Here is an 18,727-nt window from a genome sequence, read left to right as displayed (position 1 = left end):
GTTGGAAGCACAGAATAGTCTAGAATGTCATTGTATGCTGTACCATTAAGATTTCCCTTCACAGGAGCTCAGGGGCCTGGCCTGAACATTGAAAAACAGCCCCAGACGATTATTCCGGTTTTCAAGTGAAATGGAAAGAGAGCCTGTGATGCAACTTCCGCTTTTGGATGTTAACAAGGCGACACTCCATCTTAACTCCTCTACATTTACTGGATTCGTTGAACAGTGCAGAAAAGAACCTCCTCTGAAAAGTATGTAGGAAATCTAGTTTCAGGTATTTCCTTTACGCCTGCTACGTTAGAGCTTTTAGGTTATATAATTCTGGCAGACATAATTACATACTACTTCATGTGATATAAGTTAATTGTATTCACAATGAAGATGGGGGACTGTGAAGACCTCTGATTTATTGATATATCAATACATCTTTCTCTGTGACAATACAGAAATGGGTCAGTCCCAGAAACTTGTATTCACAATGAAGATGGGGGACTGTGAAGACCCCTGATGTATTGATATATCAATACATCTTTCTCTGTGACAATACAGAAATGGGTCAGTCCCAGAAACTTGTCAAGGTGGCAAATAGAGACCTTTATAAATACCTTCTAAACAAATCCAGTGAATTCATGGGCTGCCGACAAGATTCCAGTATGTTATTTCTGGCGCAGGCCTTGTCACTTTTACTGGGTATAGCTGCTGAAACTGTGATAGGTTGGTTGAAAGAACAGCTTCACAATGCGAGCTTTGTACTGGGTTCAGATTCTCAGAAGGCTGAGACTCTGACAGCTAAACGATTGGCTAGTCCTAGAACACAGCTCCAGTTGCTGTCATTTTCTTGCACATTTCACAGAATTACAAATCACAAGGCATTGAAATAAGAGATATATACAGTACTAGTCAAAAGTGTGGACACGCCTACTCATTCAAGTTTTTATTTTTACTATTTTCTACATTGTAGAATAATAGTAATGACATCTAAACTATGAAATGACACAAATGGAATCATGAGGTAACAGAAACCGTGTTAAACAAATCAAAATATGTTTTATATTATGAGGTAGTGTCACGGCCGTTGAATGAAGAGGACCAAGGTGCTGCGTGGTGAGCGTACATATTCCTTTATTTATATGACGCCAACAATAAACAATCCAAAAACAACCGTGAAGCTAAAGGCAATAGTGCCAACAAACAAAGACAACTACCCACAAAGACAGGTGGGAAAAGGGCTGCCTAAGTATGGTTTCAAATCAGAGACAACGATAGACAGCTGTCCCTGATTGAGAACCATACCCGGCCAAAACAAAGATATACAAAACATGGAAAAATGAACATAGAATGCCCACCCAAATCACACCCTGACCAAACCAAAATAGAGACATAAAAAGCTCTCTAAGGTCAGAGCGTGACAGGTAGTCTGGAATGCATTTCAATTAACAGGTGTGCCTTGTTAAAAGTTCATTTGTGGAACTTACTTCCTTCTTAATGCGTTTGAACCAATCAGTTGTGTTGTGACATGGTAGGGGTGTTCAAATAAATGCTTCACAGCATTCAAGTAACAGACACATCTCAACATCAACTGTTCAGAGGAGACTGCGTGAATCAGGCCTTCATGGTCAAATTTCTGCAAAGAAACCACTACTAAAGGACACCAATAAGAATCAGAGACTTGCTTGGGCCAAGAAACATGAGCAATGGACATTAGACCAGTGGAAATCTATCCTTTGGGCTGATTAATCCAAATTTTAGATGTTTGATTCCATTTACAATTAGAATTCAAGGCACACTTAATCAACATGTCATGCAGGTGAATGAGGACCCAAAAGCGACTTGGCGAAAACAGTCTTTAATCCAGTAAAGTAATTCTACAAACATAAGACATAATTCCACTCGTAATGACGAGAACAGACTGGAGACTCGATCAAGAACTGCAGGTTGCCTCGGGAAGGCACTTGAACCTAGAAGACTCAGACACCTGCTCTCCACGCAGCATCTGAGGGAAACACGACACGACAGGGCGATACACAGACACAGCACGGTGAACCATAGACAAGGATCCGACAGGACAGGAACGGAAAACAAGGGAAGAAATAGGGACTCTAATCAGGGGAAAAGATAAGGAACAGGTGTGGGAAGACTAAATGATTGATTAGGGGAATAGGAACAGCTGGGAGCAGGAACGGAACGATAGAGAGAAGAGAGAGAGGAAGGGAGAGAGAAAAAGGGGAACGAACCTAAAAAGACCAGCAGGGGGAAAATGAACAGAGGGAAAAAGCAAAATGACAAGACAATCTAAGACAAAACATGACAGTACCCCCCACTCACCGAGCGCCTCCCTCCTCCGGCGGCAGAGAGCAAAAACCCGAATCAATCTCCTCTTAAAGTTCTGGAATTTGTTAGAGCAATCAGCCCTTGTTCTGGCGCACTCGAGGAGGAATCCTGGCGGCAACGGAGGAAATCATCAATGAGTGAACGGTCCAGCACGTCCCGAGACGGAACCCAACTCCTCTCCTCAGGACCGTAACCCTCCCAATCCACTAAGTATTGGTGACCCCGTCCCCGAGAACGCATGTCCATGATCCTACGTACCTTGTAAATAGGTGCGCTCTCGACAAGGACGGGAGGGGGGAGGGAAGACGAACGGGGTGCGAAGAAAGGGCTTGACACAGGAGACATGGAAGACAGGATGGACGCGACGAAGATGTCGCGGAAGAAGCAGTCGCACAGCGACAGGATTGACGACCTGGGAGACACGGAACGGACCAATGAACCGCGGAGTCAACTTACGAGAAGCTGTCGTAAGAGGAAGGTTGCGAGTGGAAAGCCACACTCTCTGGCCGCAACAATACCTAGGACTCTTAATCCTGCGTTTATTGGCGGCTCTCACAGTCTGTGCCCTGTAACGGCAAAGTGCAGACCTCACCCTCCTCCAGGTGCGCTCACAACGTTGGACAAACGCTTGAGCGTAGGGAACGCTGGACTCGGCAAGCTGGGAAGAGAACAGAGGAGGCTGGTAACCCAGACTACTCTGAAACGGAGATAACCCGGTAGCAGACGAAGGAAGCGAGTTGTGAGCGTATTCTGCCCAGGGGAGCTGTTCTGCCCAAGACGCAGGGTTTCTGAAAGAAAGGCTGCGTAGTATGCGACCAATCGTCTGATTGGCCCTCTCTGCTTGACCGTTAGACTGGGGATGAAACCTGGAAGAGAGACTGACGGACGCACCAATCAAACGACAGAACTCCCTCCAAAACTGTGACGTGAATTGCGGGCCTCTGTCTGAAACGGCGTCTAACGGGAGGCCATGAATTCTGAACACATTCTCGATGATGATTTGTGCCGTCTCCTTAGCGGAAGGAAGTTTAGCGAGGGGAATGAAATGTGCCGCCTTAGAGAACCTATCGACAACCGTAAGAATCACAGTCTTCCCCGCAGACAAAGGCAGACCGGTAATGAAGTCTAGGGCGATGTGAGACCATGGTCGAGAAGGAATGGGGAGCGGTCTGAGACGACCGGCAGGAGGAGAGTTACCCGACTTAGTCTGCGCGCAGTCCGAACAAGCAGCCACGAAACGGCGCGTGTCACGCTCCTGAGTCGGCCACCAAAAGCGCTGGCGAATAGACGCAAGAGTGCCTCGAACACCGGGATGACCAGCTAACTTGGCAGAGTGAGCCCACTGAAGAACAGCCAGACGAGTGGAAACAGGAACGAAAAGGAGGTTACTAGGACAAGCGCGCGGCGACGCAGTGTGCGTGAGTGCTTGCTTAACCTGTCTTTCAATTCCCCAGACTGTCAACCCGACAACACGCCCATAAGGAAGAATCCCCTCGGGATCAGTAGAAGCCACAGAAGAACTAAACAGACGGGATAAGGCATCAGGCTTGGTGTTTTTGCTACCCGGACGGTAAGAAATCACAAACTCGAAACGAGCGAAAAACAACGCCCAACGAGCTTGACGGGCATTAAGTCGTTTGGCAGAACGGATGTACTCAAGGTTCTTATGGTCTGTCCAAACGACAAAAGGAACGGTCGCCCCCTCCAACCACTGTCGCCATTCGCCTAGGGCTAAGCGGATGGCGAGCAGTTCGCGGTTACCCTCATCATAGTTGCGTTCAGATGGCGACAGGCGATGAGAAAAATAAGCGCAAGGATGAACCTTATCGTCAGACTGGAAGCGCTGGGATAGAATGGCTCCCACGCCTACCTCTGAAGCGTCAACCTCGACAATGAATTGTCTAGTGACGTCAGGAGTAACGAGGATAGGAGCGGACGTAAAACGTTCTTTTAGAAGATCAAAAGCTCCCTGGGCGGAACCGGACCACTTAAAACACGTCTTGACAGAAGTAAGAGCTGTGAGAGGGGCAGCAACTTGACCGAAATTGCGAAAGAAACGCCGATAGAAATTAGCGAAACCTAAAAAGCGCTGCAACTCGACACGTGACCTTGGAACGGGCCAATCACTGACAGCTTGGACCTTAGCGGAATCCATCTGAATGCCTTCAGCGGAAATAACGGAACCGAGAAAAGTAACGGAGGAGACATGAAAAGAGCACTTCTCAGCCTTCACGTAGAGACAATTCTCTAAAAGGCGCTGTAGAACACGTCGAACGTGCTGAACATGAATCTCGAGTGACGGTGAAAAAATCAGGATATCGTCAAGATAGACAAAAACAAAGATGTTCAGCATGTCTCTCAGAACATCATTAACTAATGCCTGAAAAACAGCTGGCGCATTGGCGAGACCAAACGGCAGAACCCGGTACTCAAAATGCCCTAACGGAGTGTTAAACGCCATTTTCCACTCGTCCCCCTCTCTGATGCGCACGAGATGGTAAGCGTTACGAAGGTCCAACTTAGTAAAGCACCTGGCTCCCTGCAGAATCTCGAAGGCTGATGACATAAGGGGAAGCGGATAACGATTCTTAACCGTTATGTCATTCAGCCCTCGATAATCCACGCAGGGGCGCAGAGTACCGTCCTTTTTCTTAACAAAAAGAACCCCGCCCCGGCCGGAGAGGAAGAAGGCACTATGGTACCGGCGTCAAGAGACACAGATAAATAATCCTCGAGAGCCTTACGTTCGGGAGCCGACAGAGAGTATAGTCTACCCCGAGGGGGAGTGGTCCCCGGAAGGAGATCAATACTACAATCATACGACCGGTGAGGAGGAAGGGAGTTGGCTCGGGACCGACTGAAGACCGTGCGCAGATCATGATATTCCTCCGGCACTCCTGTCAAATCGCCAGGTTCCTCCTGAGAAGTGGGGACAGAAGAAATGGGAGGGATGGCAGACATTAAACACTTCACATGACAAGAAACGTTCCAGGATAGGATAGAATTACTAGACCAATTAATAGAAGGATTATGACATACTAGCCAGGGATGACCCAAAACAACAGGTGTAAAAGGTGAACGAAAAATCAAAAAAGAAATAGTCTCACTGTGGTTACCAGATACTGTGAGAGTTAAAGGTAGTGTCTCAAATCTGATACTGGGAAGATGACTACCATCTAAGGCAAACATGGGCGTAGGCTTGTCTAACTGTCTGAAAGGAATGTCATGTTTCCGAGCCCATGCTTCGTCCATGAAACAACCCTCAGCCCCGAGTCAATCAAGGCACTGCATGTAGCACCCGAACCGGTCCAGCGTAGATGGACCGACATAGTAGTACAGGATCTAGATGAAGAGACCTGAGTAGTAGCGCTCACCAGTAGCCCTCCGCTTACTGATGAGCTCTGGCCTTTTACTGGACATGAATTGACAAAATGTCCATCAAATCCGCAATAGAGGCACAGGCGGTTGGTGATCCTCCGTTCCCTCTCCTTAGTCGAGATGCGAATACCTCCCAGCTGCATGGGCTCAGTCTCTGAGCCAGAGGAGGGAGATGGTTGCGATGCGGAGCAGGGAAACACCGTTGACGCGAGCTCTCTTCCACGAGCTTGGTGACGAAGATCTACCCGTCGTTCTATGCGGATGGCGAGAGCAATCAAAGAGTCCACACTGGAGGGAACCTCCCGAGAGAGAATCTCATCTTTGACCACTGCGTGGAGTCCCTCCAGAAAACGAGCGAGCAGCGCCGGCTCGTTCCAGTCACTAGAGGCAGCAAGAGTGCGAAACTCTATAGAGTAATCCGTTATGGATCGATCAACTTGGCATAGGGAAGCCAGGGCCCTAGAAGCCTTCCTACCAAAAACTGAACAGTCAAAAACCCGAATCATCTCCTCTTTAAAGTTCTGGTAATTGTTTGAACAATCAGCCCTTGCCTCCCAGATAGCTGTGCCCCACTCTCGAGCCCGGCCAGTAAGGAGTGAAATGACGTAAGCAACCCGAGCTCTCTCGCTAGAGTATGTGTTGGGTTGGAGAGAGAACACAATATCACACTGGGTGAGAAAGGAGCGGCACTCCGTGGGCTGCCCGGAGTAGCAAGGTGGGTTATTAACCCTAGGTTCCGGAGGCTCGGCAGGCCAGGAAGTAACAGGTGGCACGAGACGAAGACTCTGGAACTGTCCAGAGAGGTCGGAAACCTGAGCGGACAGGTTCTCCACGGCATGGCGAGCAGCAGACAATTCCTGCTCGTGTCTGCCGAGCATGGCTCCTTGGATCTCGACGGCAGTGTTACGAACGTCTGTAGTCGCTGGGTCCATTCTTTGGTCGGATCCTTCTGTCATGCAGGTGAATGAGGACCCAAAAGCGACTTGGCGAAAACAGAGTCTTTAATCCAGTAAAGTAATTCTACAAACATAAGACATAATTCCACTCGTAATGACGAGAACAGACTGGAGACTCGATCAAGAACTGCAGGTTGCCTCGGGAAGGCACTTGAACCTAGCAGACTCAGACACCTGCTCTCCACGCAGCATCTGAGGGAAACACGACACGACAGGGCGATACACAGACACAGCACGGTGAACCATAGACAAGGATCCGACAGGACAGGAACGGAAAACAAGGGAAGAAATAGGGACTCTAATCAGGGGAAAAGATAAGGAACAGGTGTGGGAAGACTAAATGATTGATTAGGGGAATAGGAACAGCTGGGAGCAGGAACGGAACGATAGAGAGAAGAGAGAGAGGAAGGGAGAGAGAAAAAGGGGAACGAACCTAAAAAGACCAGCAGGGGGAAAATGAACAGAGGGAAAAAGCAAAATGACAAGACAATCTAAGACAAAACATGACACAACATGGCTACCACAGCATTCTGCAGCGATACGGCATCCCATACCAAACACACCTCCAGGCAGTGTAAGGGCTATTTGGCCAGTAAGCCGACCTCAAGAATCTCCCGACCTCAACCCAATTGAGATGGTTTGGGATGAATTGGACCACAGAGTAAAGGAATAACAGCCAACAAGTGCTCAGCACATGTGGGAACTCCTTCAAGACTGTTGGAAAATAATTCCTCGTGAAGCTGTTTGAGAGAAAATGCAAAGCTGTCATCAAGGCAAAGGGTGGCTACTTTGAAGAACATAAAATCTACATCTTTAAAACTTTTTGGGTTACTACTTTATTCCATATGTGTTTTATCCTTGTTTTGATGTCTTCACTATTATTCTACAGTGTAGAAAATAGTAAAAACAAAGAAAATCCCTTGAACTGAAGACGTGTGTCCAAACTTTTGACTGGTACTGTATATATTTTATATTTAATTCTGACTTATAATGAACATCAATTGTTTTGTAAACAACAACACATTTATATGTTTTCAATTCCAAATACCATGCATTTTGTTGCCACTTGTTTAGACTAGGGAACATGGTCTGCTATCACTCAAGCCATCCCTGCCATCTACAGATGAACAGTGAAAGTTCAGATCCTCTGCTTCACAATAAATGTGAAAGCAGTTTTCATTTTTTACAGGACATTAAAAATGTATTAATTTCTATCCTGTGTTCATACAAATGAAGAGACTGTATATTCCTAAAAATAGCTAATTGTGAAATATGTGTTAAATGTATCTAATTGCTTGAGTCCATAAAATACATGGAATAAAATAATGAATGTCGCTTTGTTACTGCCACTCAAAGTCACTTAGATAGAACAAGGTCAGAGCAGGGTGTACACAACGATGTAGGAGGGGCAAATAAAACCAATGCAGTTGGATAAAACATGCATACCTAATGACTTAGCTATTTCTACTGTAGCCTACCTGGGATCACACTAGAAGCACCATGGACATCATCACTGCAATTTTAATAATTGGCTTTGCTGCCTTGATTTCAGCCTGGTAATTGGTCTACTGTGTTCTGAGCTGATGAATTCAGACATTCCTCAAGGGGTTGCAAATCCAGGGAAACTACATGTAGTTCATGGCATGTTTGTTGGCATAGCAATTGTGGTGTGTATCTATCTATGGAATTGTTAGTGCTTATTATTTGATGTTTTCTGCAGTCAAATCACGTTCAAGTCTCTGAAAAAATAATTTATTTAACGTAATCCTTGGTGAAAAGAAAAACATCCTCATACTTGAATACTATTAAAAAGAGAACTCAGCTCTTTTAAAATATGTTTGTCCTTTCAATGTACACTAACCACTGATAAACTTCAATGGTGTTGATAAGAGAACAATAAATGACAAAAAGTCAAAGTCATTGTTCGGGTAAGGACACTCAAACAGAGTTTTCACAGTACTTGTACTGTAGTCCACCTTCTGGTAAAACCTGAACTGTGTCACTGGTTATCCATTATGTTGTTGCATTCATCGTTGCTTAGCGAGCGACAAGAAAAGCAAAGCTATATTGTGGCATTTGGAAAATATTTCACTTCACAATGGTTCATGTTAACCTTATATCTAAGTTCATCTGTCATCAGGTCAGGTTCCCCAGGTGGTTCAGAAGACGGTTCCTGGAGACCAGTTCCCCCTATACTACATGTGACGGAACTCACCTTCTCTGAGGTGCCAGTCAGAGTGTATGAGCCCACAGCTGGCTCACTGGGACTGAGGAAGGGCCTGGTGTATATCAATGGTGGAGGATGGGCTTTAGGTTATTTAAAATATATATATATATATTTCACCTTTATTTAACCAGGTAGGCTAGTTGAGAACCATTTCTCATTTGCAACTGCGACCTGGCCAAGATAAAGCATAGCAGTGTGAACAGACAACAACACAGAGTTACACATGGAGTAAACAATAAACAAGTCAATAACATAGTAGAAAACAATAATCTATATAATGTACAGTGTGTGCAAAAGGCATGAGGAGGTAGGCAATAAATAGGCCATAGGAGTGAATAATTACAATTTAGCAGATTAACACTGGAGTGATAAATGATCAGATGGTCATGTACAGGTAGAGATAGTGGTGTGCAAAAGAGCAGAAAAGTAAATAAATAAAAAACAGTATGGGGATGAGGTAGGTAAATTGGGTGGGCTATATAACGATTGACTATGTACAGCTGCAGCGATCGGTTAGCTGCTCAGATAGCAAATGTTTAAAGTTGGTGAGGGAGATAAAAGTCTCCAACTTCAGAGATTTTTGCAATTCGTTTCAGTCACAGGCAGGAGTGAACTGGAAGGAAAGGTGGCCAAATTAGGTTTTGGCTTTAGGGATGATCAGTGAGATACACCTGCTGGAGCGTGTGCTACGGCTGGGTGTTGCCATCGTGACCAGTGAACTGAGATAAGGAGGAGCTTTACCTAGCATAGACTTGTAGATGACCTAAGAAAAAACTGATGTCTAGTTAATGTTGCTTATTTATCTTACAACAGGGGCCTGCTTATATAAAAAAAGAAAAGCTTCATTCTCTGTTTACTCTAGTCTAACACTAATGTTCTGTTTCTTGTGATCAGATACTGCAGATGAGGTCTGCAGGCACATTGCCAAAGAGGCTGAAACCACAGTGGTTTCTGTTGGGTAACTTTTACTTTCTGACTCACTGACTCAAAATGTGCTTCCAAAGCAGATCAATACAGTGAAAAGGGCTGTGAAGTTGTCAAAGACATGTTGCTCCTTTTTCTACTCTCTTTAGATACCGGCTTATCCCTGAACATCAGTATCCCACTCAGCTGGATGACTGAGACTGCAATGTGTCACTTCCTGTCTGTGGCAGAGGCAGAGTTCGGGGTGGACCCAGGAAGAGTGGCAGTCGGGGGTGATAGTGCTGGGGTAAACCTGGCAGCCATACTGTGACAGCGTCTGGCCAAGAGAAAGAATGGACATCTGCTGGCTCCCTGTGCCCAGGTCCTCATCTACCCAGTTTTGCAGATGGCAAATTTCAACCTTCCTTCATACCAGCAGAATCATGCTGTGCCCATATTGTTCTGTGGCCGGATGGCATTCTACTTCCTGCAGTATCTCAACGGGGACACATCAGTGTGCCAGGATGTGCTGGAGGGGAACCACATCCCTGCTGAGATGAGGCTGGCCTTCAAGGAGTGGTTCTCCCCAGAACACCTCCCTCCTGAGTGTAGGGTGCGGTGCCACCGCCAGCATGTACACTCAGCGTTGATTACAACAGTACCACAAAATCAAAGACCGTCTGGATCCGGTGTCCCCGCTCCTGGAGGATGACACTGTTATTCGTCTGACCCCACCGGCCTTTATTCTGACCTGTGTGTACGACATGCTGAGGGATGTTGGGATCCTGTACAGGAAGTGGCTGCTGGACCTGGAACTGGTAGTCACATGGCATCACATGCCAGACCGCTTCCTTAGACTAATGGAATAAAAAAAATAGGCTGGTTAACTTTCCCATCTGCAACATGGGCTGTAGATAGAACTTTAAACTACGTAAAAATGCTTTGAGAGACACTAAACTGATCAAATCGGTGTTAATGTTTGGTGTTTGGATTAAAATTATATAGGGATTATTTCGAGATTATATTTTTCATGTTCCTGGCAAGTGACTTTGCTCTGTTTACAGGCAAAGCTAATGAACTCCTACACAACTTAGAACATGTTTTACTCTTATTTTAACCTGTTATTAAGTCATTCATTTTAATTTATACAGAAAGATGTATCCAATTATGTTCATTATGATTTAAATGAAGACGTGTATTGCATGTATGAGCTATATGCTAACAGAATTCTCTGACATTCAAAAATACAGCACCATTCTAAAGTACTGCAAGTGTTATCACAATGCAGGTCATTTGCCTTCAGTTTGCCTCCACTACTGTTCCACTATTCTGTTTCAGTCACAGAATGTTTGCTGTATCCATAGCAACCGAGCTTCCTCTTTCTATGTCACAATGAGAGCAGGTGAAATGCACCATCATCCCGTTCTGTTTGATCTAACTATGCTCTAATATTAGGAATAAACCAGCTCTTAATCGGATGTATGTGACACCATGTGCAGTACCACATACAGTATGGGAAATCAGGAAAAGAGTTATGATAAATGGACCCAACCTGGCTGGAGAATAGAGCAGAAGTATGCAAACAATGTTCTTATTGGCAACTGGGTGGAAGATAAGTTTCAGGTATGGTTTTTAATCATTTATTTTGGGATTTTCAATTAATTGCTGTTGCTATCATGCATTGCCTGTGATGAATGTTGCCAATTCATCAAATAATGCAACATTTGGCAAGAGTCATCAAAAGTCATTATTAAGAGTTTTAATTACAGCAAAGCGTGGGTGCAGCAGCCTTTTCTTTCGATCCAAATGAGATTCTCACAAGAAAAACCTGCACTGAGTGTGAGAATGTGCTGTTCCTCCTGCTTTCTGTAGCCAAAGATCTTCAACAAACTAGTTCAATGGCTGGTTTCCAATGGTTCTGCTGCTTCTCTGTCGGTTTGCAAATCTATACAAAAATAATTAGAGGGCTTCAGTTAAGCTACATCAGCACAGTCTCCCAGTGTGAGAGACTCAAGAGGCAGTCTAATTGCATTGACGCCAGGCAGGGCCGCGGGCTGCTGCTTCAGGATCTGACTAGAGGGATGTCTTTAGAAATACTGTACAACAGCATGGATCGATGGTGAAGTGTGAGCTTTGCTGAGCTCATGCTTAAGTGGCTGAGCAATCCCTCCTCTCCTCCTCTCACCCCCTCCTCCTCCTCTTCCTGTCTATTTACCCTGTCTGTCCAAGACAGTTCACTCGAGAGTGTAAGACAGCCAACAGCACCAACCGTGCAGACTACCAGCCACAGTGGGACCACCGGCCAGACGTCATCCTCAGACGAGAGGCGCTGCGGAAAGCTGAGGTCAGTCTTACACAGCAGGATCATGATATCATTAGCATTAGCAAAATGCCATTCAAGTTAGGCCTAAAAGTCTGTTAGAACAAAATCTAAACCTAGATTATTCGTATCCCCAGAGGTAATGAGCTAATCAATCAAAGAAACAGTGTGCAATCTGCCATTGTTTTTAAAGCAATGGATGGCCAGTAGAATAGTGGGTTGCGTTGCGTTCCAGGGCCTTCCTGCTAAGCTGCTTCTCTCCCACCATGGCACGCTGCCCTCCCATTACCTGGTCACCCTCTATGATGAGATGTATGGGCGCCAGGGCACCTCCACCCTGCCTCCGTTGCGTTCCTGGCATCCAGACAGGCTGGCGTGGACGCCAGAGAAGTCTGACCACCCAAGCTTGGGTAAGAAAGGAAGTCAACATTAGAATAACCCCTTTCTAAAGCATTGGTTCCACCAAGTTTTGAGTGCAAAACCCATACGGAACAGAGCACCTTGGTTTGACAAACCCACTTGTATATGGTAAAAAATCATCGCATAGTATGTTTGAATTATAAAAAGCTTGTATTTACTTCACTGTGGCACAGAAAAATGTCAGCTGTAATTACAAACTAGTCTCAAGTAAAGAAAAACCGGGAAGAACAAAGATGCAGTGTTCAACAATTAAAGTTCAGGCAGAATAAATGGCCTTGGATTGTTCCAAATCTGTCACAGATATAATTAATGACTGCAGCACTGTAACAGCTGAGCCCTCTCTCTCCCTCCCTTCTCCCTTCCAGCACCTCCAACTAACTTTGGCCTGGTGGAGTCTAGACAGGTCCGTCTGGACCAGCAGCAGTCCCCCCTCCCTGCGCTGAGTGTGTATAGGTCAGCGTACCAGAAGTACCCACTCAGTGCTTTCTGCCAGCCCCGCTTCGCCAGTGTGCCACGAGGCCACTCCAGTAAGCTCCATCCTGCCAATCGAATCAACAAGGACATGGATCTGAAACAACGGCCCTGCAGACAGGTCCCAGACAACTCAGTCTCCGCCAGCATCCTCCCTCCCCTGTCTGTTGTGTAGACACAGAGCTCGGGCCCTGAGATGGCACCTCACACGCTGTTTCGATACTCCGTGCTCCAAGGCATGAAAAATTTAATGAAGCAGAACATATGGGATATCAAAATATGTAGCAAATTAAACAGGAGTCTCATTATAATCTCTTGAAATCTAGGCTGTGTGTGTGTGTGTGTGTGTGTGTGTGTGTGTGTAGGAAGGAAGGAGTGACCGCAAAACACATCTGAACATTTAGGATAATCACATGCTAATTATTTTCCTTGCACTTAATATTTTAAATTCACTGTTTCGCTATTTGCCGTTCTTGTCTATTAATGTTTTGTATTGTGTCATGTTTCATGTTTTGTGTAGACACAGGAAGAGTAGCTGCTGCCTTCGCAACAGCTAATGGGGATACTAATAAAATACCAAATACCCTAGCCTAGATGCTTTGGAAATCAAAGAGAGTGTTGAGGTCAGAGCTGACCTGGGTGTCCATATCAGGAGCAATGAGTGATGCAAGGCAAACTCTGAGGGGACCTGTCTAACTCCCATTCCATTAGGTGTTTAATTACAGGGAATCAAAGTGTTTAATTAGGAGGAATAAAAGATGCTTATGTGTTTGATGGTCAACCATCTGTGTCTCTATTCTCCTGCTGCCTCAGCTAGTGCAGCCCTCTGCCCGCCTCTCCGTTACTCATTTCAATACTCAAGTTGATTATTGTGTCAGAAAATGTGGGTAGATCATGTGTTATCAATTACTCCTTTGTATGTTTGGTTAGTCAGGCCACATGATGGCGCTATAGCGACATGTCACACAATGGAATCCCAGACAAGGGTGTCGTGCCACTCAATTATTCTTAGTCAATGATTGCTCTTTGTGAGACAACTCGATTTGAATGAAAAAACTATTAGACATTTAAACATTCATTCAAACATGTATATTGTTGATGTAATTATGCAACACATCAATTAACCGCCACATCTATCATCCTACAAATTCATTGATTTACTCTACAGTCAGACACGACACATCACACAGCAGAGCTCTGTTTGTTAAATTGTTGATGACTTATCATTGAAAATCAGTCACTGTCTGGAAGGAAAACATATTTCATTTAAATCAGGATTCAACAACATGACTTAAATGCCAACACAATGCTGAACTGCTTTCAGTTTTTTTTTTTGCACATTTCTTTCTTCTGCTGATTAATATTATACAAATGTAACAATAAATATTTGTTTATAAAATCAAGAGTACTTTCATTACAGTCATTCATTATGTTGGTGCATTAATAACTTCTAACATCAACAATGTTGAAAACAACAGCAGAAGAAAACGGGCGAATACTATACTCCAATCTTAGAAGAGATTCAAAAGTAGCATTGACTTTTGTTTATTGAAGCTCACATGCAGTACATTATGCTCTGTCACAACCTTCTACATCATGTCATATTTACAGACCAACTGTGGATAATTGTATCGAGTCCAGTCCTGTGTGACTAATGTTTGCACCCTACACAGATGCCTGCTGTGATGGATTATTATCATATCAACCCACTACTTCAAAGCATTATGGTTGAGTGAATTAACTTAAGACTTGTTTATTCATTATTTGTATATTTGCATGATTTAGAAGTAACTCGGTAGTGCAAGGAAGGAGGGAAATGAAAAGAACAAGCAGCAAAAACATGGAGTTTCTATGGCAGTACACCCTGAATAAATCTAAACAAGCAGTAGTCTAATTACCATTAATGGCGTTAATATTTTACTTTCATTGCCTCTGATTAAGACAGCTGTCCTTCCCAGTAGGACACTCTCAGCTATGAAAATGGCCTGGGTGCATAAAAACACAAGATACTCCCTCACTGCTCTGTCCTTGTCTGTGCTGAGGAGAATCATTCCTGGTCACACACTGGTCTGGAGAGCTTTCTTATCAGGAAGTGAGAGTACAAAGGGGAAAAGGATGCCCTTAGCTGCAGTGAGGACACTCAAATCATCCGCTACGAAGCTCGGAGAGATCTCATCAGCCAGGAACCTCATGGTGAACTGGTGGCATATGCAGTAGATGGTGTTGTCCACAACAACACACTGAAAGGCAGGGCAGTGGGCGAGGCGTTTGGTGCAGCATTCATACCATAGTCGTGCCACGGTGTGGTAGCGGTACACACTGATGCCTAGCTGTGGGTTGACATCAAATCGATACAGAAAGTTTCCTACTCCCACTATCTCGGTGGTCCTCATTTTGCTTCCCGTTATTGCACTTTTCCTCCACACATTGGTCTTTGGGTTGTAGCGCAACAGTGTGTATCTCAATGTTCCCCCTAGAACAAAGAGTTCCCCATTACACACCGTGACATGATGGGCCACAGCAAATGTATCATTGGGCAGTGGGGCCACAAAAGTCCATCTGTCAGAGCGGGGGTCATAGCGCTCTACGGTAGACAGACACTCCCCTCCGATGGCATAGATGCAGCCCTGCAGGGCTGCCAGTTTGCAGTGGGGCCTGGACTCATTCATTGGACTGATCTCTTTCCAAATGGACGTTACAGGGTTGTAGCAGAACACTCTCTTGGAAGGTTTCATCTCTCTGTCTGCGCCCTGCTGGCAGCCCCCCACTGCTACAAATAAGTAGTTGTCCATAGTGCACACGGCACAGCCTTTGGAGATGACTTCCTGCGGGATGGGACAGAATCGGTGCCAGCTGTCTATATAATCATCATAGCAGTAGAGACCACTGGATGGCTTGTTGGTGGCTCGCTGCTCTGTTTTTGTCCCTTGAGGACTACTCCCCACCCAGTCCTGAGGGACCATGTTGGCTGCCACTAAGAACTGCCTTCCTCTCATGCGCTGTTTCTGAATCTCATCCCGCTCGCCTGCTCTCAGCATCCCATACAGACCTGGGTCCCTGAGGACCTGAAGGTAGTTGTCAGACATCACTCTGAGGGCTGCCTGCTGCAGAGGGGCCTGCCCATGCTTCTTAGACTGCTCCAGCACCTCCATGCAGTTGCCCAAATCAAGTTTGGCCTTTAAGCTCTCCAACTCTGAGCTGCCCATGTTTTCTTGAGGCAGATTTACAAATCTAGCCCCAGCTATGGTTTCTAGGCTGGGCTTCTCCCATGCACTGGGGCCCCTGGTGTCTGTTGTGGGACTGAGGGGACTGACAGGGCTGGGATCCCCTGATGAATAGGCCTGAGAGTGGGGCCTCAGCTGGGTCGAGGCTCTGGGTATCAGAGAGGTGATCAGGAGTTCTGAATGTTCAGCCGCTGTGAGGTAGCTCTCCTTGCGTATGAGACCCGGCTTGATGGGAGATGTGGGCTCCGGACTAACTGGGGAGAACGGCCTCTCATCAGGACTCTGTGGCAAAACCAGATCACGCATGATGATGGGGCTTAGGGACGAGGGAGGCTCAGTGAGGCTGCTGCCACGGCTTCCAAATTTCACAGACTGTGAGTCCAGTGAATTCCCCTCAAACTGACCCAATATGGAGTCTGTGATGGAGTGCGAGGAAGATTCCACAAAGTATTCATAGATCTTTCCCCGCACAATGCTCTGGTCCCCAGGTCCTTCCATCACAAGGTTGGCATCCTCCACTGTGATCTCTGCCTTGGAGAGAAAGCTGGAGTAGGCCCCCTGAAGCCCCAGGTCCTGCCGCAGCTCTCTGCCAACACCCAGCCCCACACTGCCCTCAAGCCTCTGCAGAAAGCAAGGGGATCGACGGCCTGATGGGCTGGCCAGCCCACTGTCATTAGGATCAGGGAGTTTCAAGATGGATCCAAACATACAATTATTGGTCTCAATCTCAGCCTCCTCAACAAACACGGGGAAATCTTCCTCCAACTCCAAGCTGTTGTCCTCCTCTACATTCGATTCCTCCTGTAATGCAGCCATTTCCTTAGTGTTTGTGAACTTGCCTGCTTCTTCAATCTGGGTCACTTTTCCTTCCCCTGTCCCTGTATTGGTCTTGTCAGGTGTCAGGTCATCACTCTGTGAGTGGCCAGGCTGTTTGTCCCCATCACTTCTTGTGTCATGTTTGGCTGTGGTTGGAGCTTGCAGTTCCATCTTGCAGTTCAGACAGGTTCCAATGGGTGCTTCAGTGGGCCTGTCTGGAGGAGGCCTCACATAGAGCTGGGGTTTAGCTGCTGTACCCCTGGAGCTGTAGAATCTGTAAGCCCAGGAGATGAGCAGAACAGCGGCCACGGAACACGTCAGCTTCCCCAGCAGTTGCATGTCGAACTGGACACCCAGCAGATCTGCTATGGGCATGACTAAACGGAGGAGTTGCCAAGGTGAACAACCTTTTTGTCTGGGTATTTCTTTTCAGTGCATCTTAGCCAATGGTAGCTGGTAACCTACAGGCTGTAGAGGTCTGATGACTGTGTCTGTTCTCTCTCTTCTCTCTGGACAACTTGTAAACTGATACCAACACTATTTGCATCTCTCGCTGTTGGGGCGGGGCAGCGGTCACATTCCACCTGCAACAGGTGATCATGTTTGCTCTGGCCTTCACTATGTCGTAGAGAACAGTCATACTTAGATAGTTCCAGTGTACATATTTACATTTGTTGTCTCATCACAAGATGAGTTGATCATGTTGTTTACTGAGTGGTTTAATTAAGTGTTTGAACAATTTGGAAACTATATCATCACAAGGTTAAACACAGATTCAGACTATAGTGCTGTTGAGCCTAACGTTTACATGACTGTATTTGGAGGAGTGGCCTGGATCATATGTCTCTATTTCAGACCTATGTCAACAAGAAAATAATGATCCAGTTCAAACACATGACAGGCTGCTGAAGACGTGGTTTGACTAAGGCGTGGGAAAGGCTGATTGGTCACATTTAAGGACATCATGACCAGGATATAGTTGTTTGCACAGACAAAACTAAAGATGAAATATCTTTCACTATACAACACACTATACAACACATTGGTTTTGGCTCAGCTACAACAGGAAAAGAGGCCAGGGATCATGTTCTTATAGAAATTAACTATACATTTAAGCACAGACTTCTAAAAACAATGACTGGGTAAGTGCATTTCTATCACACACCGTACTGTAAGACAGAGCCTCAATGCCAAAAAGGAATGTTGACTGTATGAATCTGACAATATCATCCATATTTATAGACTGCGTTGACATTCAATACATACATCTCTGTCACACCTGAGTCCTGTCACTCAGTCACTGCAGTTAAGCTGTCAAATTGTAATTTGTGTTGCCAATAACGACACGCTTGACCGAGGCCAGGGTCATAACAAAGAGCTGGGCCGGCAGCGATGCGATGATCTCAGGGAGGTGTGTCCTGCAGGGAGCCATTTGACCGGTGTCCTCTGTGACATAGACACTATTTGGCCATCTGATAGCATAGGCTCCAGATGCCCATAAAGGGATCTGGATTCAGCCGGCGTGGTTAGTCGTGAATAATTCACTGGTGTCACACAAAAGCAGCTCATTCTCCTCACTGCCTCCGCCATCTCAGGTGTACCATTCAGGAGCACTGCAGAACAAAATGATTGCCAGCATGTGCAGTGTTGTATGGAGACACTTTCACCTCTTCTCCTCCTG

General features: G+C 45.7%; 2 protein-coding genes and 1 pseudogene across 2 annotated transcripts; 2 read left to right on the top strand and 1 right to left on the bottom strand.

Moving 5' to 3' along the window:
* Positions 1-1,007: 1,007 nt before the first annotated feature.
* LOC124004178 lies at positions 1,008-10,664 on the top strand (annotated as a pseudogene).
* A 523-nt stretch (positions 10,665-11,187) lies between these two features.
* On the top strand, positions 11,188-14,405 carry LOC124003976 (uncharacterized protein C1orf158-like). Its single transcript, XM_046312680.1, has 4 exons — positions 11,188-11,418; positions 12,029-12,139; positions 12,351-12,525; positions 12,901-14,405. The coding sequence occupies exons 1-4, from the start codon at positions 11,287-11,289 to the stop codon at positions 13,179-13,181; spliced, it is 699 nt and encodes a 232-aa protein (XP_046168636.1). The 5' UTR covers positions 11,188-11,286; the 3' UTR covers positions 13,182-14,405.
* A 135-nt stretch (positions 14,406-14,540) lies between these two features.
* On the bottom strand, positions 14,541-17,552 carry klhdc7a (kelch domain containing 7A). The gene has a single exon (XM_046312017.1). It carries the CDS (start codon positions 17,419-17,421, stop codon positions 15,064-15,066), a length of 2,358 nt encoding a protein of 785 aa, XP_046167973.1. The 5' UTR covers positions 17,422-17,552; the 3' UTR covers positions 14,541-15,063.
* Positions 17,553-18,727: the final 1,175 nt, after the last annotated feature.

Source organism: Oncorhynchus gorbuscha, linkage group LG18 (genome assembly GCF_021184085.1).
Source record: "Oncorhynchus gorbuscha isolate QuinsamMale2020 ecotype Even-year linkage group LG18, OgorEven_v1.0, whole genome shotgun sequence".
Taxonomy (NCBI): Eukaryota; Metazoa; Chordata; class Actinopteri; order Salmoniformes; family Salmonidae; genus Oncorhynchus; species Oncorhynchus gorbuscha.
Note: the sequence above shows the minus strand (reverse complement) of the source record. Positions and strands in the feature narration are given on the sequence as shown.

Excerpts from the sequence above, each read along its gene's own strand:
- LOC124003976 (XM_046312680.1), top strand. The coding sequence starts at position 11,287 with ATGTGCAGTACCACATACAGTATGGGAAATCAGGAAAAGAGTTATGAT. Across the intron at positions 11,419-12,028 it reads GGGTGGAAGATAAGTTTCAG|TTCACTCGAGAGTGTAAGAC; the intron begins GTATGGTTTTTA and ends TGTCCAAGACAG. Across the intron at positions 12,526-12,900 it reads GTCTGACCACCCAAGCTTGG|CACCTCCAACTAACTTTGGC; the intron begins GTAAGAAAGGAA and ends TCTCCCTTCCAG.
- klhdc7a (XM_046312017.1), bottom strand. The coding sequence starts at position 17,421 with ATGCCCATAGCAGATCTGCTGGGTGTCCAGTTCGACATGCAACTGCTG.